This window comes from Cricetulus griseus, chromosome X, assembly GCF_003668045.3.
Source record: "Cricetulus griseus strain 17A/GY chromosome X, alternate assembly CriGri-PICRH-1.0, whole genome shotgun sequence".
NCBI classification, from domain to species: domain Eukaryota; kingdom Metazoa; phylum Chordata; class Mammalia; order Rodentia; family Cricetidae; genus Cricetulus; species Cricetulus griseus.
This window is the reverse complement of record NC_048604.1, coordinates 63,849,525-63,869,546: the sequence shown is the minus strand read 5'-3', so window position 1 is coordinate 63,869,546 and position 20,022 is coordinate 63,849,525. Positions and strand designations below refer to the sequence as shown.

Genomic DNA, 20,022 nt, shown 5'->3' with positions numbered 1-20,022 from the left:
TTCTGGCCAGTGTAAGATGGTATCTCAGAGTTGTTTTGAATTGCATTTCTCTGGTGGCCAAGGGTTTTCAGCACTTTCTTAAGTGTTTTTCAGCCATTTCAGATTCCTCTGTTGAGAATTCTCTATTTAGTTCTGCACCCCACTTTTTAATTTCATTGTTTGGTGTTTTTGTGGGTAGCTTCTTGAGTTCATTGCATATTTTGGAAATCAGCCCTCTGTCAGATGTGGGGTTGGTGAAGATCTTTTCCCATTCTGGGGGCAGTCGTTTTGTCTTACAGACTGTGTCTTTTGCCTTGCAGAAGCTTCTCAGTTTCAGGAGGTCCCATTTATTAATTGCAGATCTCAATGTCTGTGCTACTGGTGTAATGCTCAGGAAGCAGTCTCCTGTGCCAATTCGTTCAAGGGTATTTCCCACTTTCTCTTCTAGAAGATTCAGTGTGGCTGGATTTATGTTGAGATCTTTGATCCATTTGCACTTAAGTTTTGTGCATGGTGACAGATATGGATCTATCTGCAATCTTCTGCATGTCCGAATTCAGTTGTTCCAGCACCATTTGTTGAAGATGTTATCTTTCTTCCATTGTATAGATTTATCATCTTTGTCAAAAATAAGGTGTTCTTAGGTGTGCGGGTTAATATCAGGGTTTTCAATTAGATTCCATTGGTCTGTCTATTTTTGTGTCAATACCAACCTTTTTTCAGAACTATGGCTCTATAATAGAGCTTAAAGTCAGGGATGGTGATGCCTCCAGAAGATCCTTTATTGTACAGAGTTGTTTTGGCTATCCTGGGTTTTTTGTTTTTCCATATAAAGTTGAATATTGCTCTTTCAAGGTCTGTGAAGAACTTTGTTGGGATTTTTTTTATTTGAATTACAAACAAGATTGAATTACATGACAATCCTAGTTCCCTTCGCCTTCCCTTCCTCCCCTACCATCCCCCTAACTAAAACCCTACCTATAGCATGTCCTTTCTAATCCACACCTGACTCAACCTTTCTGCTCCCTCATGACCTCTGCATCCTTCCTCTTCTTCCCTTCTCATTCTCGTAGCTCCCTCCCCCATCTTCCCATGTTCTCAATTTGCGCAGGGGATGGTGACCCTTTCCCCTTCTCCAGGGGACAAAGTTTGTCTCTTTTAGGGTCCTCCTTGTTTACTAGTTTCTTTGGCAGTGTGGATTGTAGGCTGGTAATCCCTTACTCTATGTCTAAAATCGACATATGAGTGAGTACATATCATGTTTGTCTTTTTGTGGTTGGGTTACCTCACTCAGAATGGTTTCTTCGATTTCCATCCTTCTTCCTGCAAATTTCAAGATTCCATTGTTTTTTTCTGCTGAGTAGTACTCCATTGGGTAAATGTACCACATTTTCTCTATCCATTCTTCAGTTGAGGGGCATCTAGGCTGCTTCCAGGTTCTGGCTATTACAAATAGTGTTGCTATGAACATCGCTGAATAGATGTCCTTGTTGTATGAATGTGTATATTTTGGGTATATGCCTAAGAGTGGAATTGCTTGATCTTGTGGTAGATTGATTCCCATTTTCCTGAAGAGTCGCCATACTGATTTCCAAAATGTCTGTACAAGTTGGCACTTCCACCAGCAGTGGAAGAGTGTTCCCCTTTCTCCACATCCTCTCCAACATAAACTGTCATTGGTGTTTTTCATTTTGGCCATTCTGACAGGAGTAAGACGGTATCTCAGAGTTGTTTTGATTTGCATTTCCCTGATGGCTAAGGATGTTGATCATTTTCTTATGTGTCTTTCAGCCATTTTAGATTCCTCTATTGAGAATTGTCTATTTAGTTCTGTATGCCACTTTTTAATTGGATTGTTTGGTGTTTTGGAGACTAGCTTCTTGACTTCTTTGTATATTTTGGATATTAGCTTTCTGTCAGATGTGGGGTTGGTGAATACCTTTTCCCAGTCTGTGGGCCGCCATTTTGTCTTGCTGACTGTGTCTTTTGCCTTACAGAAGCTTCTCAGTTTCAGGAGGTCCCATTTATTAATTGTTGATCTCAGTGTCTGTGCTACTGGTGTTAAGTTCAGGAAGTGGTCTCCTGTACCAGTTAATTCAGAAGTATTTCCCACTTTATCTTCTAATAGGATCAGTGTGGCTGGGTTTATGTTGATGTCTTTGATCCATTTTGACTTAAGTTTTGTGCAGGGCAAAATGCGTGGGTCTACCTATAGTCTTCTACATGTTTGCATCCAGTTATTCCAGCACCATTTGTTGAAGATGTTCTCTTTGTTCCAGTGTATATATTTGGATTGTTTGTCAAAAATCAGGTGTTTGTAGTGTGTGGGTTAATATCTGGGTTTTCAACTCTATTCCATTGGTCTACCTGTCTATTTTTGTGCCAATACCAAGCTGTTTTCAGGGATGGTGATGCCTCCAGTAGTTCCGCTATTGTAAAGGGTTGTTTTGGCTATCCTGGGTCTTTTCTTTCAAGATCAGTGAAGAATTATGTTGGGATTTTGATGGGGATTGCATTGAATCTGTAGATTACTTTTGGCAAGATTGCCATTTTTACTATGTTGATTCTACCTATCTAAGAGCATTGGAGATCTTTCCATTTTCTGGTATCTCCTTTAACCTCTTTCTTTAAAGTCTCAAAGTTCTTACTGTACAGGTCTTTCACTTTTTTGGTTAGTGTTACCCCGAGATAGTTTATGTTGCTTGTGGATATTGTGAAGGGTGATCTTTCTCTGATTTCTTTCTCCACAAATGTGTCATCTGTATATAGTAGGGCTAGTGATTTTTTTGAGTTAATTTTTTATCCTGCTACCTTGCTGAAGGTGTTTATCAGCTGTAGAAGTTTCCTGGTAGAGTTTTTTGGGTCACTTATGTAGATGATCATATCATCTGCAAATAGTGAAAGTTTGACTTCTTCCTTTACACTTTGTATCCCTTTGATCTCTTTTTCTTGTCTTATTGCTCTAGCTAGAGCAGAGAACATGCTCTCTCTGCCTTTTGGTTAGTTTGGATAGAGGTTTGTCTATCTTGTTCATCTTTTCAAAGAACCAACTCTTTGTTTCATTGATTATCTATAATGTTTTCTTAGTTTCTACTTTATTAATTTCAGCACTCAGTTTGATTATTTCCTGGTGTCTACTCCTCTGTGGTGAGTTTGCTTCTTTTTGTTTTAAAGGTTTCAGTTGTTTTGTCAATTCTCTAGTGTGACTATTCTCCAGTTTTTTCATGTGGGCACTTAGTGCTATGAACTTTCCTCTTAACACTTCTTTCAGAGTGTCCCATAAGTTTGGGTATGTTGTGCTACCTTCTCATTAAATTCTAGTAAGTCTTTAATTTCACTTTTTATTTCTTCCTCAATACATGAATGGTGCAATTGGGTGTTATTCAAATTCCATGCGTTTGTAGGTTTTCTGCAATTTGTGTTGCTGTTGAATTCTAATCTTAAAGCATGGTGGTCTGATAAGATACAGGGGGTTATTTCAATTTTTTGTATCTGTGGAGGTTTGCTATGTTGCCAAGTATGTGGTCAATTTTAGAGAAGGTTCCATCACAGAGTACATTTTATCTTATCCTTTTGTATGTTATTTTTTATATGTCACTGTGTTTTGTCCTCATCCTGACATCATATTTTATTCAACCAGTTGTATTGATGGGCTTGTGATTTATTTCTGTTTTTTACTCCTATGAGTGATACTGATATTAACATTAATGTATGAATTTTATCATTTTCAAAGTTTTTATTTCTCTCAGTTGTAATACATAGAGTACAGAATGCTTGGGCCATATGGTAGTTCTATGTGTAAAATCTTGAGGCACTTCCATTCTGTTCACAAAGCAGGACTACATTTGATGATCTAATCAGAAATGCATAAAGATTCTAACTGCTCTTCATGTTCTCTAATAGTTCTTATTTCTGACTTTTAATTTTAATCACTCTCATGGATATTGTCAGCCCAAGGCTTTGGCTTTTGTTTCTTAATGAAGAGGGACAGGTTTCTTATGCTTACATAACCATTTAACAATTATATTTACATTATCTAGAATATACTAGCCAGATACTCCTCAGCACAGTACACTTCTTGAATCACTTATCATCCATCCAAACCGTCAGCTGTGGCACATGAATCAATATGTAATCATGCCTCCTTGGACTTTAGCTTTGAGCAAAATCGATAGGTCACTTCTAAATAATCTTCCCACTGATAGGATTAATTTTTCTATAATCTTTAGGGAGGTCTCAGGAAGGTGCTATAATGTTGCAGTTGTCCACCCTTTTTTGCATTTCCATATCATACAGAACCTTTTGCAAACTGTACTAGAATTTACTTATTTTGTCAACAGGCATTCCTAATGCATAGTAGTAATGACTGTGGATTTTGATTTACAATTTTATTGATTGAAAGGTCCTGGATATCTAGTTTAGATGACCAGCAAAAAATGGCATGTTGAGTGTCTACAAAGGCCTACTAACAACTCCAAAGGTATATCTCAAATAACAGCATTCACCTGAAAAGGTTGACATTTCCCTCCCTCCAAATTATAGTAATTGGCACTGTGGTTCACCTGTAAGGGGTCTCAAAGAAGATACTTATATATAGTGTTATCATTTGTCAACACCACACATTATTTCTGCTACACTGCAACCTTGACTTGCTGCAGAGGCTGTGACCTGAATAGCAATAGAAATCAGTAGTTTGTAGATCACTTAATACATTTATTTTCTTAGTTTATTTCAAATGTTATAAAAAAAACACTGTAAGCTGAAGTCATAAATTAGAAGCTATGAAGTACAATATCAAGGTACCACAGTGTCTACTGCTGAATCCCCTTTATTCTGGCACATACTTGGCAGATTTTTCATAGTCCTTACTTGGTGGAGGGGGCAAGGCAAGTCTCTGAGAACAGTTTTACAGAGTCACTAGTATATTCACTTAACCAATTTTCCCCAAATCCTACACTTTAGTGTCATCATATTGGTGAGTAGGCTCTACCATGCAGATTTTAGGGACCACAAACATTCAGAAAATAGCAAAGCCTGAGTGGTTCACCAAAATGTGGACATACTGCCTTCCAACCAGCACTTTATACACCACCTTTATAAGGGTATCTCAACATATTCTATACAAGTAGACAGAAATTTCACAGATCTAGAAAACTTGTGATTTATACCTTGTGCCTTACTTGTTGACACCTACTAAGACTAGAATGGATGTACTTTGTTTAGAAGGATGAGAATTTATGACTGAGTCTTGAAGAGAATCAGAGACAACTATCATACATGATGCTGTTACAAATTTCTAGACTAAAAGGACAGTAAAATCTCTAGGCAGAGTTCAGAGGCCTGTTTTGACTAGAAAGAACATAGAGCAATTTAGATGTCTAGTATTGCCAACTTCACTTGGATTTGCTGATATGTTTTCATTCCAGATTTTATTATCTCTGTTTCCAGTCAATGCTCCTCTTTAAGAAGAGTACTTATGCAATTGGAAACCTAATGTGTGTTATAATTCAGTCAATTAAAAGATGACATTGTTTTGGTTGAACTAAATTGGCCCTACAATTACAGATGCTAAGTTTTCTTTAATAGAAAATAAAAATGCTTGTAGGTTATCAGCGGGAAGCTCCAGCTTCTAAATTGAAATCTTGTGCTTGACATTTTATTTTGCTACTTCCTCTTGCATATTGAGGAGTAAACAACCAATTTCACTCTATTCTATAACTTTACATATTTAAACATTTTAATTCTAAAGTGATAGGTACATGGTATATTACAACTTCATCTTCTTTAACATTGATTAGAACATTTCAATGGCAATATTTTGAGTACCTCTATTACCAAATCATGCCTTGGGCTATCATGGCCTCTTCACCATGCACAATAGTCATTGATGCATTTAGTTCCAATCAGATTAGTGAGCATCAAATTCATAAAAATCCCAGAGAAATCCCAATATTTATCCTTAAGATGGTACTTTAAAAAAAAGTGCTCCCATAACTCATATTAGAATCAGTCAACATCCAATTTGTGGAACAGAACTAGCAGTGGACATAAATTAAGAGACAGATTGCAAGGAAATGCTTACACAGTTGTAGGCACTGACTAGGCAAGACAGAAATTTCTAAGTCAGATTGCCCTATTAGAAGATGCAGGATCAAATGCACAGGTGAAACTGCTCTCTGCAGGTTTCTTTGTGAAAGCTTCTTCTCCTACAGTTTCCAACTGGTTAAATGGTGTCTACTCAGATTATCTAAATGATTTCCCTTAAAGTCAAGTGAGTATGTAATTTAGTCAGATCACGGAAATGTCTTCAAACATTAAAATCCTGTGACATGTCAGATCACCTGGAATAACTCTCCTGTACTGAGATTTTAGGGTGAAAGCCAGAGCTCTGGCAGCCCAAACAAACTTGCTTGCTTGGTTACACACTCCAGTAGTTCAATTAAAAAGTTAAGTAATGGCGAAAAGCAGAAAGAGAAAAGTTATTATCCAACATAGCCATACTCTGAAGAGGAATAGGTAAAGGAGACCAAGGGCTCCAAGCCCATGTCTCCAGAACTGACACAAAATTATGGCAGAGGTTTCAGGTTCATCCTGTTTTTAGTAATCTGTGGGTACAAGTGAGGAATCAGTGGTTTTCAGAATAAACAGTTTCCAAGTAGTTGTTATACACACAGCTTTGCCTAAGGTAGGGCTCCATCCTTGGAAGGAGCAAAGGCAAGAAGAAATCATGAGGATAAAAGGGGATATTGTCTCCAATGAAGGTGGAGGTATTGTCCACTTCTTTTCTGCTTGCTTCCCCCAAATAAGCTGATCAACCTACCACCTAGTGTGGAAGCAATAAATGAAAAGTGTTCAAGATTTTTAGCCAGCAAAGAAACATAAATCAAAACTACATGGCCATTCCGCTTTGAAACACTCAGAATAACTACCATCAAGTAAAAAAAAATATTGGTATTATGTGTATAGTGGTTTGAAGGAGAATTTTGTCCCTATAGGCTCAGATATTTGTAGCCTTGGTCCCCAGTTAGTGGCGCTGTTTGTGGAAGCTATAGAATGTTTAGGATGAATGTGTTTGAGGAATATGTCGTTGGGGTGCGATTTGATGTTTATAGCTTTATTGCACTTTCAGTGAACTCTTTGGTTCATGTTGGGGGTTAAAGACATGATCTTTCAGCCTCCTGCTCCAACTGCCTGCTGTCATATATCCTCTTGCTATTATGAACTCTCACTCTAGAATTGTAAGCTAAAGCAATCTTGTTCTTCCATATGTTGTTCTTTGTCATGGTATTTTTATCTGAGAAATAGAAAGTAACCAATACAGCATGAGAGAAAGCAACACTTATGTACTATTTATTAAAATGTGAATTGGTAAATTAATCTAGCTGTTATGAAATTCAGTATGGAAGGTTTTTGAAAACAGAACTACAATGTAATCTTGAGAAATACCATGTAGGTATGTATCTGAGGAATAAAAGAGACTCGAATATTCATATTTGTTTCACCACTATACACAATAATCTAGATATGGAATCCTCCAAGATGTCCAACAGACAAAAGGTAAAGGAAGTGTGGTATGTCTATATAATAGGGATATTAGTCAAGCACGAAGAAGAAAATTACTTCATCAGAAAGAAAATGGGGAAAAAATGGAGGGCACTCTTTAAGACAAAATAAGCCAGACTAAGAAACACAACAATCACATTTCTTCTGATGAATAAAATATTTGGCATTATATATATAAAAGTATTATATGCATACACTTGAAAGTATATACATGCATGTATATCTGATGTGGGAATGACCAATGGCAAATAGAAAAAAGGAGGGAAGAGAGAATGGGGATAATAACAAATAAACTATGACATTTATGAAAATATCAATAAAGAAAACTACTCTTTTGAGTAATTACTATGTTCTAAAAGAGATAACTGCAGCTTATGTTTTCTTACAGTTCTATCTACAATTGAAAAGATATGGAATCATCTTAGGAGCTCATAAGGTAGGAGTGTGTATGTGCACGTGTGTGTGTTTGTGTGTGTGTGTGTGTGTGTGTGTGACAGAGAGAGAGAGAGAGAGAGAGAGAGAGAGAGAGAGAGAGAGAGAGACAGAGACAGAGACAGAGACAGAGACAGAGAGACAGACACAGAGATTGAAAAACTAGGACCATAGCTTCATTGAGTTAATATATATGAAAAGATCAATACAATCACAGTTATCAAGTTCATGTTTTTCTATCCAGCTATCCATTTGTTCCATGATCACTGACTTATTATTATTCCTTCTTCCTAATATTTTACTGGCACTTCTAGAAAATCTCTTCACCACATAAGTAAAAGTTCTATTTCTAAACTTGAAAATATATTCCATTAATCTATATGTATATCATTATACTCCAGTCACCTTGCTTTGATTACTGCATTTTAAAATGAGTTTTGAAATGTGGAAGTGTGCATCTTCTAGCTTTTTCATCTTTTTTCTTTTCTTGTAGACTTTTTATTTACAAACAACCTTATTTTACATATCAATCCCAGTTCCCACTCCCTGCCATCCACTTCCCAGGGAGGGCGAGGCCTACCATGGGGGAATCATCAAAGTTTGTCACATCCTCTTCCCCCGTGTATCTAGGCTGAGAAGAAGCCCTATGTGAGAAATGGGCTTTGTGCACTAGGGATAAATACTAGTTCCACTGCCAGAGGCCCTATAGGCTGCCCAGGCCTGCTGTCACCCAAGTTCAGGGGGCCTGGTTTGGTCCCATGCTGGTTCCCCAGCTGTCTGGTTGGGGTCCACAAAATCCCGCTTGCTCGGGTCATTTGTTTCTGTGGGTTTCCCCAGCCTTGTCTTGACCCCTTTGCTAATCACTTCTCCAGCTACAACTGGATTCCAGGATTTCGGCTCAATGTTTAGCTATTGGTGTCTGCTTCTGCTTCCATCAGCTACTGGGTGCTGGCTCTAGGATGACATTTAAGGTAGTCATCAATCTCATTATAGGGGAAGGGCATTTAAGGTAGCCTCTCCATTATTGCTTAGATTCTTAGTTGGGGTCATCCTTGTAGATCTCTGGACATTTCCTAGTGCCAGATTTCTCTTTAAACCTGTAATGGCAGCTGGTCGGGAGGCAGAGACATGCGGATCTTTATGAGTTACAGGCCAGCTTGGTCTACAGAGCAAGTTCCAGGACAGCCTCCAAAGCAATAAAGAGAAACTTTGTTTCAAAAAATAAAAAAACAAAAACAAAACAAAAACAAAAATGAAATACCTGTAATGGCTCCTCTATTTATGTATCACTTTTCTTGCTCTCCTCTATTCTTCCTAAGATTCAGTCTTCTTGATCCCTCTAGATTTTTCATCTTATCAGGTATAAGCTTTTTGCATTTTTGGATAAATGCAGCTATGATTTTGGATTAAGGCAGCTATTATTTTTACAGACATTGCAATTAATTTATACAACAATTTGGCTCCATTGCTGTTTTAGAAATGTTAACTCTTCAGTGTTATTTCTTCTTTAAAAGCTTTAAGAGTCATAGTGAAGCCATCGGAACTTAAACTTTTCATTGTTATATGGTTATTGATCATTAATTTTATATCTTTTCTTCCTAAGTCCATTTACTTCTTTAAATAAATATTAAATGTGTATTTTGACTGACTTGTCTAAATATGTAAATTCATCCATATAAACTTTGGCATACTGTTGTTAATACTGTTTAATATAACCCTTAATTCTATTCTGTCAGTGAAAATGTATTCTTTTCAACCTTGTTATTACAAAGTTGTTTTTTTTTCTAATTTTTTTTGCTATTCAAGTTAAAGATTTGCAAGTTTGTTTATGCCTTCAAGGAATCAATTTTGGCTTTGTTGTCTTTTTTCTATTATTTTTTATTTCTTTGTTTTGTTTTTTCGAGAGAGGGTTTCTCTGTGTCTTTGGAGAATGTCCTGGAACTAGTTTTTGTAGACAGGCTGGTCTCGAACTTACAGAGATCTACCTGCCTCTGCCTCCCAAGTGCTGGGGTTAAAGGCATGTGCCACCAACACCCAGCACTATTTTTTATTTCTTTTTGCTGATTCATGCTTTATTTTATTCCTTTTATATTGCTGGATTTTGAATTAGTGATATGTTTCCATTAATGTTTTCATAATGTAGAAGGTCAGGCCACAGATTTCAAAATGCTGTCAGTGTTAATATTTCCTAAGTACAATAGAAAAATCATTTTCTTGTGGTATTTTGATGCGTCTTTTACTTAAGAGTTTGTTTGTAAATTTGTTTATAATTGTTAAATTCCAAAATTTCCTTTTCTTAATTCATCTCTCCTCATGCTATATTTCCCAACCTGGCGGTGAATTATTGAGCTCAAGTAACCATTTTGTTTTAGCTTACCCATCAGTTAAGGCGTATGCCATAACCAGCAAATTAGTGTATTTGTTTCAATATTTTGGTGCTGAGATTGATTGTTCTTTGTAGGCAACATATAGTTGAATTTAATTACTTATCTAATTCCATTTTACCAATGTATACCTACCTCCCAATATGTCTAATTTTCATATATTTAATTTTTAAAAGGTTAGGTGTTAATAGGCTTTTGAATATCAATTTTCTCAAATTTTTATGGTATTGTGACATTTTTATTTAATACCTCATTTCCTTTTCATTTGTGTTACATAAACATTTCCTTATGAACATTTGAATTTACTTAATTTTGTTTCTTTTGCTTTCATTTTTGAGTGATTTTTTTAGTTGTTTTCACTTGAATTTCAAGTAATGCTTTACCTTGAAGAACTCCACTTCAGATAAATGTCAGATTATTTTTAAAGAGCTTCACTGGAAGTAAACAGACTACTTAGAAGCTAAACGAGAGATGGAGATGATGGCCACCTCTATCAGAATAGGTCTGAGTGAAACAGGATTAAAGTCCAGGAAAACAGAAATATTATGATTTGGTGATTATGCATGAGGCTAGTTGGTAAACATGTTCCAGGTACCATGTGTTGTGTGGATTGAGTACATGTCAGAGTGATCATATAACATCATATAAATACATACTTTTAAGGGACTAGGAACCATGTTTCAAAAGTAGTAAGATAATATGCTTGTTAAGCAGGTTAGAACTCAAAGTCAATTCCCCAAACACTACCTGCTTCCAGTGATCAAATATTGAGTTATCATGAGAATAAAATGATATGAGGTATATAAAGAAGATTAGAAATTCTAAGTGAATTTAATGGTCAGAAAATATGGTGTCCATGGAGTTGTAAGTTGGCAGATACATCAAAAATCCAAAGAAAATGGAGATCAACAGGGCTTAAGAAGTTGGGAGTAGTTTCCTGAGGTACAAGAAATTGAAGCTGGGCTTTGAAATGTATTTATATTTTGTCTTCTCTCATGACTCAGAAGAATTTCACAAAACAAATGAGAATAAAGGCAGCGTGCTTGGTGACATTAGTATATGCCAGATGCAAACATTGTGAAAATTAGCTTCCTTGTTTGAACATATAAACAATGGTGCACATTGTATAATTTATGACACCGTAGATAAGATAAATCAAGAAAAACAACTCATAAGCACAGATACTTGCTTTCAAACTCAGGTCTGTCTGAAAATAGTCTGTAGCTGTACTACTATAGTATATTGACTGTCAGGAAGAAAAATAAACAAAGCCAGAAAACTAAATTTAAGTTACACTGGCACCAGATAAAAAAGAATTTGAAATAGGTGGTTTTGGGACAAAGTTTATGAGTTTTTCCAAATTCTGGAGGAGGGGGTGGTGGTAAAATCAGAAATAGATTTTACTGTTAAAACAAAAATCAGCCACAAATGAGCAAAGTTTTTTTTTTTTTTTTTTTTTTTTTTTTTTTTCTTTTTTTTTTTACCAGTTGTATTCTGAAACCAAAGAAAGTCTTTTTAAGATCACTGTACCCTTTGACTTTTATTGAACCTCCTGTTTTGAAGTTTCTGACACTGGAGGAGGATTAGGAAGTTTAAGACAACGTAATTTGTTTTCCTATAATGCATGTTTCGTCTTAGCATGTTTTGAATTTTGGGAAACATTGTTTATACAAGTGCTTAAAGCCACAGCATGGTGGTGACTCTGAACATTAAAAATAACTTTTGCATGAACTAGTTGTATAAGATCTTTCAGAAATAAGTTCATTAAGCTTTTCTCAAAGATGCATTGTATAAAAATATCTAATTCAGATAACTGACATTGTTTGAAGACTTATTTTTTAAACAGAGAGCCTGACTGTGTTTTTAAACCCTAAACATGATGTAGTATTTTAATTGTTTTTCAATTTTTATCATTTTATGTGATATGAGTGTTTTGACTGAATGTATATCTGTGCACCACATGTGTACCTGGTGTCTGAGGATACAGAGAGCCCTCCAAGTGGGTGCTGTGAATGAAACCCAAGTCCTTTGCAACGATAAATGCTCTTAAATACTGAGCAAAATCTCTCTTAAATGTTTTCTTTAAATTGGCATTTCTTCCAGAATGTGGAGAGGGGAGTAATAATCGAGTATAGATCAACATACCAGATTATGGTACAAATTGTTGGAAATTAGACCACACACTTGTCAAAAAATTTCTTCATTTCCAATGTGAAAAAAAAAGAAAAAATTGAGTTAAAGCAGTCACAATATTTGTGAGGGAAACATACTTTTTTTCTCAGACAAAAATAACTCTTGTTAGTATTGGAAGTGTGTTAGGGCAGTGATTTTCAAACAGTGTTCACATGGGATAATTATTAGAAGTGCTTATTATTGGTCCCATCCCAGATCTACTGAATGAAAAATTCTGGGTAGGAATTCACTCAGGGACATTCTGAGGCATGTTTAACTTTGAGAACCATGTGTTAAGGTATTTGGATTTGTAGTTACAAGCCTATTAAAAGTAGAGCATTCAAGATTCCTTTTCATTATTATGTTAAGATAACTGTCATAGTTTTCTAACTACAGCCAGTCCTTTAGCTGGGTGCTAAGTAATGAGTCATACATTCTGGAGATCTACTATGCACCATCACAAAATAACAAATAATACTTAGAATACTGGAGAATTTCCAGTAGGAAATTTTAAGTGTTCTAATGAAAATTGTAACTATATGAGGTGAAGGATATGTTATTCATCTTGATTTACTATTTAACAATGTATACAGCTATGTTCAACATATGCTTGCACAATTTGTCACATGTCATTTGATTGAGTCATAGTTAGCTACATCATACTTCTTCAGATAGACAGGATTTGATCTATTTGGAACAGTAACTTTTGTGACACTGTGATGTTACAGAAAAGAACATGAGCTTTGGAATTTCATATGGGAAGCCTTCTTGGATAATTTGAATTACCTATTTAATGCCTAGCAATTCAACTTAAAATTAAAGGAACAAGTTGTTCAAATATATAAAGATGAGTGTGCAATAATATTTACCATAACTTTTAGTGTTTTTGTTTCACAAAAGATTTCACATAGTCCCAGGCTGACCTTGACATATCTATGTAAAGGATAAAGGATCATTGTTTCTAATAATAAAGAAAATGGTAATCTAGAGCAATGTCCATTAATTTAATAAATTATACTAGGTAATTCTAATTAAAATGTAAATACCCATTAAATTTATCATTTAACTCTCATTGATATGGAATTTTATACTAACTATTATTAACTGGTTAAAACTACATTTATAGAAGTATATGTATTAAATGGCTACCTATGAATTCATATATATATATATATATATATATATATATATATATATAGTGGCCTGGAAAGTTATGAATGAAAATGTTACATCTGGAAACTCTTGTGTATATAAATATCTGTGTGTATGTATATAACCAGACTGTATTGAGAGTTTCAGACTGAGTATTTTATATTAATAAAACTTGTTTTGTCTTCGCTTATCTCTGTTTTCTAATGGAACTCATTTCCTTATGTGTAGAAATAATGAAAGATTAAGAACAACATAATTAAGTTTTCCTAAGGAGGCTTCTTACACAATCTTATCCCTAGGGATTAGAATTATTCCTTTAAACAGTATATTTGCTTTGGAGAAATTGGAAGGAAGCAATCCCTCTTTTTGTAACAGTTCACTGTCAAGGTTAGTGGTCTAAAACCTGGCATTGGTTCATTTCTGAACATTTGTGTTATTGTATAATTACAAAAATATGTTTTCCATCTTCAAAGTTCCTGGAAACGTTGATATTGTTCTGTGGTGAGAGGCAAGAGACCCCAGTTCAGTCATTACCACTAACTTTTCTTTGTGAATTCGTAACTTTTAGGTTTCCCTTTTCTGGCACTGTTTTCCTCTTTTGAAAAGTAACTGATTCTTATCTAGATGGCCTTTAACAGCTCTGTAATTTAGGAATCTATAATACATCTAGAAGCCAAGCAATTTTTAGAAAATGATTATGAAGTGTGGACGCTTATAACAATAATAAACAGCCTTCTAAAGTACTGTTGAAAAGATTGTTTCTGAAGTTTATGGGATGTCTATTGATCTCCTTTAATTTTTCTATTAATGGGGTTTCAAACTCCTTTCAAGTGTCAATGCATTTGAACATTGGTGTACTTATGACACCTGGTGGTCAAGTCAAACATCACAGTTAAATCCTAATCCCCAGACACCCCTTCACTTCCACTCATTCCCTTCCTCTTACAGAGACTTTCTGTCTCTCATAAAATTACTCACCCAACAAACAGTAAACAGACCCTTCTAATAGTCAAGACGCTTTGCTAGACTTTTACTTGGGAGGAAAAGATGTAATCAGAGGATGAGCATTTGGCATGTAGGAGATTTCTTACTATTTCCCACAGCAGAACCACCTGGAAAGGAAAGTGGCCTCATCTTTTCAGAATATATTATGTGTCACACAGTAAAGAGAATAGTCAGAATTGTGGATACTATGAAGCCAGAAAAATTCCTTTTGTAATTTGTGCATGGCAAAAAGGGCTTCGCGGAGGAAGTGAGCCTTGCCTTTTGGAAGTCTGTTTGTTCAGACAAAACAGCCATTATATCTCATTTGATAGCATTAGTGTCAGAGATTTCTAGAGTGCACACACAGCATTTACTATAGAATCTGGCCAAAACAGGCATTTAACAATTGTTATTTGTTTTTATAATTAAACCAAAGATGATCATAAGCATTGATTGTCTTATTTTATTTGAATACTCCACCTGGTTTGTGCTTGCAAGTATTTTTTAAAATTTAGTTTGAATATTAAAAAAACAGTATCAATTATTTCAGTTAGCTCAAGAAAATTATAAAAAGATGATAGTGTTGTGTCTATTTACACTTTACTGGACCAATTGCCTTATTCAGCAGCATATTTAACTCAGGGGAAAAAATCAGAGTAGCTTTTGCCTGAATGACCTGGTTGTTTGACTTCTCTAAACTTTCAGCTAAGTAAATACAGTTTATCCAAGAGTTACTTGTACTCACTGAAGAGACATCAAATAAGCTTTGACTTCAGCTCAGTAAATACAGTGTATCCAAGAGTAATATGTACTCACTGCAGAGACATCAATTATATTTTGACATTGTATGGAATTTTTCTGAATTGATCACATGTTTACTATTTTTAATTGACTGTGTCTAGTGCAGCATGAATTCTTTTTGCTCTTAATAATAAAAACCCAGAGTCAGATATTGGGGTTAGTGCTCAAGATCAGAGAAGCAAAGTTGCCATCAATTAGAGAGTTCTTACTTCTACCCATGCTCAGAACAAAGGGGAGATCCTGCCCTCAGACTGCTTAGAGTGCACTGCTGCTCAGACTGCATCCTCAGACTGCTCAGACTACATCCTCAGATGGCTCAGACTTCAATGCTGCTCAGACTGAACTGAGCTCCTATCTCCTGCTGTCTTATATCCCTCTATCGAGCCCAGCCAGATCACTCCTGTCTCCTCCTCCCTTGGGCTGGGATTGACGGCATGGGATCCCAAGTGCTGGGATCAACTTGGTGTGAGCTCTGCTTGTTTTTTAGACAGATTCAATCTTGTGTAGCCCAGGGTGGCCTTGAACTAACAGAGATCTGTCTGCCTCTGTATTCTGAGTGCTGGGATTAAAGGTGTGTATCAGCACTGCCTGGACTTAATGGCTGACTAGTGTGGCTAGCTTTGAACACTGATCTTCAGGCATGCTTTATTTGTCAGATCATAATCAAAATATCACCACAGTCTCGGTTTGTCTACATGGTCCTAGATCTTATATTACTTTGCAGACTAATTCAGAAGGCATAGCAACATATGCATTTTACTTTTCCACTTGAGTACTTGTTGCTATTAAGGCTGTCAGATTTTTCCTTTGACTTTAGAAAATGCGTAGCAAACTAGCTGGGTTTTCAAGTATTAAAAAGTACAACAAAGCATTAAAATGCTATTTATTCTTTTGTGTTTGAAATCAGATATATAAACCAAATTTCTTAAAAATCAATAATCTTCTTTCTAATAAAAATTTAAAAAGATATTCTAACTTTGAACGTCAAAAAACATCAAACACTTATTAAACATTCATTTCAAGCATAAAATAAGATGAACTGTAATGACTTTTGAACAAAAGCAGTAAAATTATAACATAAAACAAATCCAAGAACAAGGACCATGTCTTATTAGGAAATGAATGTTTAATCTGGATAAGGAAGATTTGAGAGAAGACATGATTGTTATCTTCAGATATTTCCAGAGCTTTTATGTCTAACAGAGAGTAGACTATTTTGTCTTTGACAGGAATAACTACGTTGAAATAACATGGAAACAGATTTTAAGTTACTAAATAAACGGAAGACATTTCCAGAATTTATGATCATTGAAAATACAACCATTTACATAAAAAATATTGAATTTCAGAGCTAAAGGGAAGCAGCCCATCATTTACTTCATTTATGAGAGGGTAACCTCTAGGGCTTCACACACTCTGCTAGTTGATTGAAGTGGTGAAAAGATAGTTTCATTGTATTTAAGTGTCTGAAGTTGCCATGGTATTGCTAATGAACACAGACTTTCTGTGTTAACAAGATGTTAGCAAACAAACCTTGCTTTCAGTCATATTTAGAAGAAGGGAACTATTTTTTCTTATGACATTGTCTTTCCTAAAGCCTGGTGACCTGCTAGCCCTTGCTTAGGACCGTAATGCATGTATCATTAACAAGAATTCATAGCTCACTTTAGCAACCATCTAATGTTTTATAAGGTAGCTCTTGAAAATGGGTTAAGATTTCATTATCTCGTGGTTGATGACAATAACTTGGCTAAATCTCAAACTCTGAGCAGAAATAGGTACACAAATGAAACACAGGACTTCACAAGGGTGATGGGATATTTGTCTGGGGTTGACGGGTCATGAGATCTTGGCTGCTGGTTACCTATGCAACTTCGATGATTTTCTATCAGAGTAAAAACCTGACTGAAGTTATTGTCCAAATAACAATCTTTTACATTCTTGAAAATATCTTCCTTGATAATATTTATGTCTTGGTAAATAGTTGCACTATTTTAATTTGGCGTAGATGAGAACTTTCAAATTAATGAAATCACATTTCAGCACCTCTAGTAGGAATACAACTGATATGCATATTCACATGTGCTGGCTGGCCTCTGACTCGATCTTTGTTCTATTTTCCACAGAAACCACCATGCAATGGCTTTTCCTAAGAAAGGAACATAAATGCACAAAGTGGGAAGTAACAGCACAAACAGTATGAGAATAAAGTGCACGGATCAACAAATGCTGTTTCAGCACTCTCTTTTGGCAACCACCTATATCTTTGGACAGGAGCCATAACTCTATAGTTCACCTTGATGAACATACTGAGATATTCAAGATGGGCAGCAACAGTACCAGCACTGCTGAGAATAATTGCAATGTTACACATCTCACATTTCAGTACTCTCTGTATGCAACCACCTATATCTTCATATTCATCCCTGGTCTCCTGGCTAACAGTGCAGCCCTGTGGGTTCTGTGTCGCTTCATCAGCAAGAAGAATAAGGCCATCATTTTCATGATCAACCTCTCAGTGGCAGATCTCGCTCATGTCCTGTCCTTACCTCTCCGGATTTACTACTATATCAACCGTAACTGGCCATTCCAGAAAGCCCTTTGCCTACTCTGCTTTTATCTGAAATATCTCAACATGTATGCCAGCATTTTTTTCTTGACATGCATTAGCCTTCAGAGGTGCCTTTTTCTCCTCAAGCCATTCAAAGCCAGAAACTGGAAGCGTAGGTATGATGTGGCCATCAGTGCTGCCATCTGGGTCATCGTGGGGACTGCCTGCTTGCCACTTCCCATCCTGAGAAGTGCTGGTTTAGCCAACAACAGTGAATCCTGCTTTGCTGATTTAGGGCTTCATGATATTAGTATGGCTTCCTCCATTGGCATGGTAACCGCCGCTGAACTTGGAGGGTTTGTATTGCCTGTTGTAATTATTACGTATTGCACATGGAAAACAAGAAAATCTTTACAGGAATTCCAAGATCCACCTCAGAATATTAAAGAGAGGAAAAAGGCTTTGAGGATGGTCCTAATGTGTGCAGTGGTATTCATAGTGTGCTTCACTCCTTACCATCTCAACTTCCCATTCTTTATGATGGTGAAGCAACATGTCTTCTCAAACTGTTCATTTATTAAGAGCACTCTGTGTTTCCACATCATTTCCCTATGTCTTGCAAATTTGAATTGTTGTCTCGATCCAGTTGTGTATTATTTTATGACTTCAGAATTTCGTGATCAAATTTCAGAACATGGCAGCTTGGTCATCCAGTCATGTGTGCGATGTAAGGACAGTACTTTGGAAATTCATCAGAGGAAGGAGAATCTTCAGACTATCTCTCTTGAATGTTTGGATGTTCCAACACAATGTGATGAAATAATTATCTAGAATAAAGTTTATACTCTGTCAGGTTAGCCATGCCGTTTCAAAGTGATAGTGAGTGTCATGAAGAAACACAGCCACTTCACTCAAAATAATCTGTCTACGGGAGTTCTCTATGCCAAGATCATCTGTGGATCTTCTGAGAAAAAACTTTCTTCACACAAAGTGATAATCAACTGAAAGAGTTCCACACCTGTTCCTCAGCAATGAGGCCAGTCTTCTCATCTTTACCTGAAAAATCCCCAAAATATGTTAATAACTAGTGAACATCTACAAGCTATCTAAACATTGAGACGTCTGCATGAGAATATGACCCTAATTTTATTTAGAAAACATACACTACTTGTGCCAATTGTATTGCAGAAGGATGACTTTTTATATTAGTATAAATTATGAAAATTAAAAACATTTTAACTTAAAATATCTATAAGATTTTCTTTTTCTCACCTTGAAGAAAAAAATCAATTCAGATGAGCCTCTCAAATTTACCATGGGAATCACAATGCAAACACCTTAAATAGAACTGTGCTCTGCATATTTAACAAACTTGAGGTTAAAGACTTAAAATGAAATCTCTTTGCCTAAATGTCTGTGAGTTTGTGATGTGATGTGATGCATATTTTTGTGTAATGTAACTACTTGGGAAATATTCTTATTTATCTGTTTACTAAAATCAACTGTGTCATTCTCTGGCTCGGTTGATTCTTTCATATGTAACTTCAGACGCAACTGCATTTGATACATTTAAATCAAAAGATTAAGGAATCACACAATACATGAAGTTTTCATTTTGCTAAGGTTTAGTTGAACCTAAATTTTTACAAGCAAAATACACCAATGAACTGAACTGAATCCTATCATTAATGCATAACAAGCACTGCCATTTTTAAAATCCTTGTTGTTGCATCATTACTAATATAAATCTTCCCAGTGGAAATTTTGAAACTAACCATTTTCAAATATTGGGCAACATAAAATTAAATTTTATAAAGCAATGGTTAGCTTTATAAAATTTCTATTTTTGTCTTGTGTATTTTTTGAATGCCCTTTAATTTTTATTATATTTTTGGCTTAGTATATGAGGGAATGGATTTCATTGTGATATTTTCATATGTATACATTACTGTACTTTCTTATCTACTCACCACAGCCTTTTATTGACTGCCCTTCAATTCTTGT

At 35.6% G+C, this 20,022-nt stretch overlaps 1 protein-coding gene across 1 annotated transcript; it reads left to right on the top strand.

The window, feature by feature from the left end:
* Positions 1-17,630: 17,630 nt before the first annotated feature.
* Positions 17,631-19,787, top strand: LOC100757526 (putative P2Y purinoceptor 10). Its single transcript, XM_035450222.1, has one exon. The coding sequence runs from the start codon at positions 17,791-17,793 to the stop codon at positions 18,847-18,849; it is 1,059 nt and encodes a 352-aa protein (XP_035306113.1). The 5' UTR covers positions 17,631-17,790; the 3' UTR covers positions 18,850-19,787.
* Positions 19,788-20,022: the final 235 nt, after the last annotated feature.

Excerpts from the sequence above, each read along its gene's own strand:
- LOC100757526 (XM_035450222.1), top strand. The coding sequence starts at position 17,791 with ATGGGCAGCAACAGTACCAGCACTGCTGAGAATAATTGCAATGTTACA.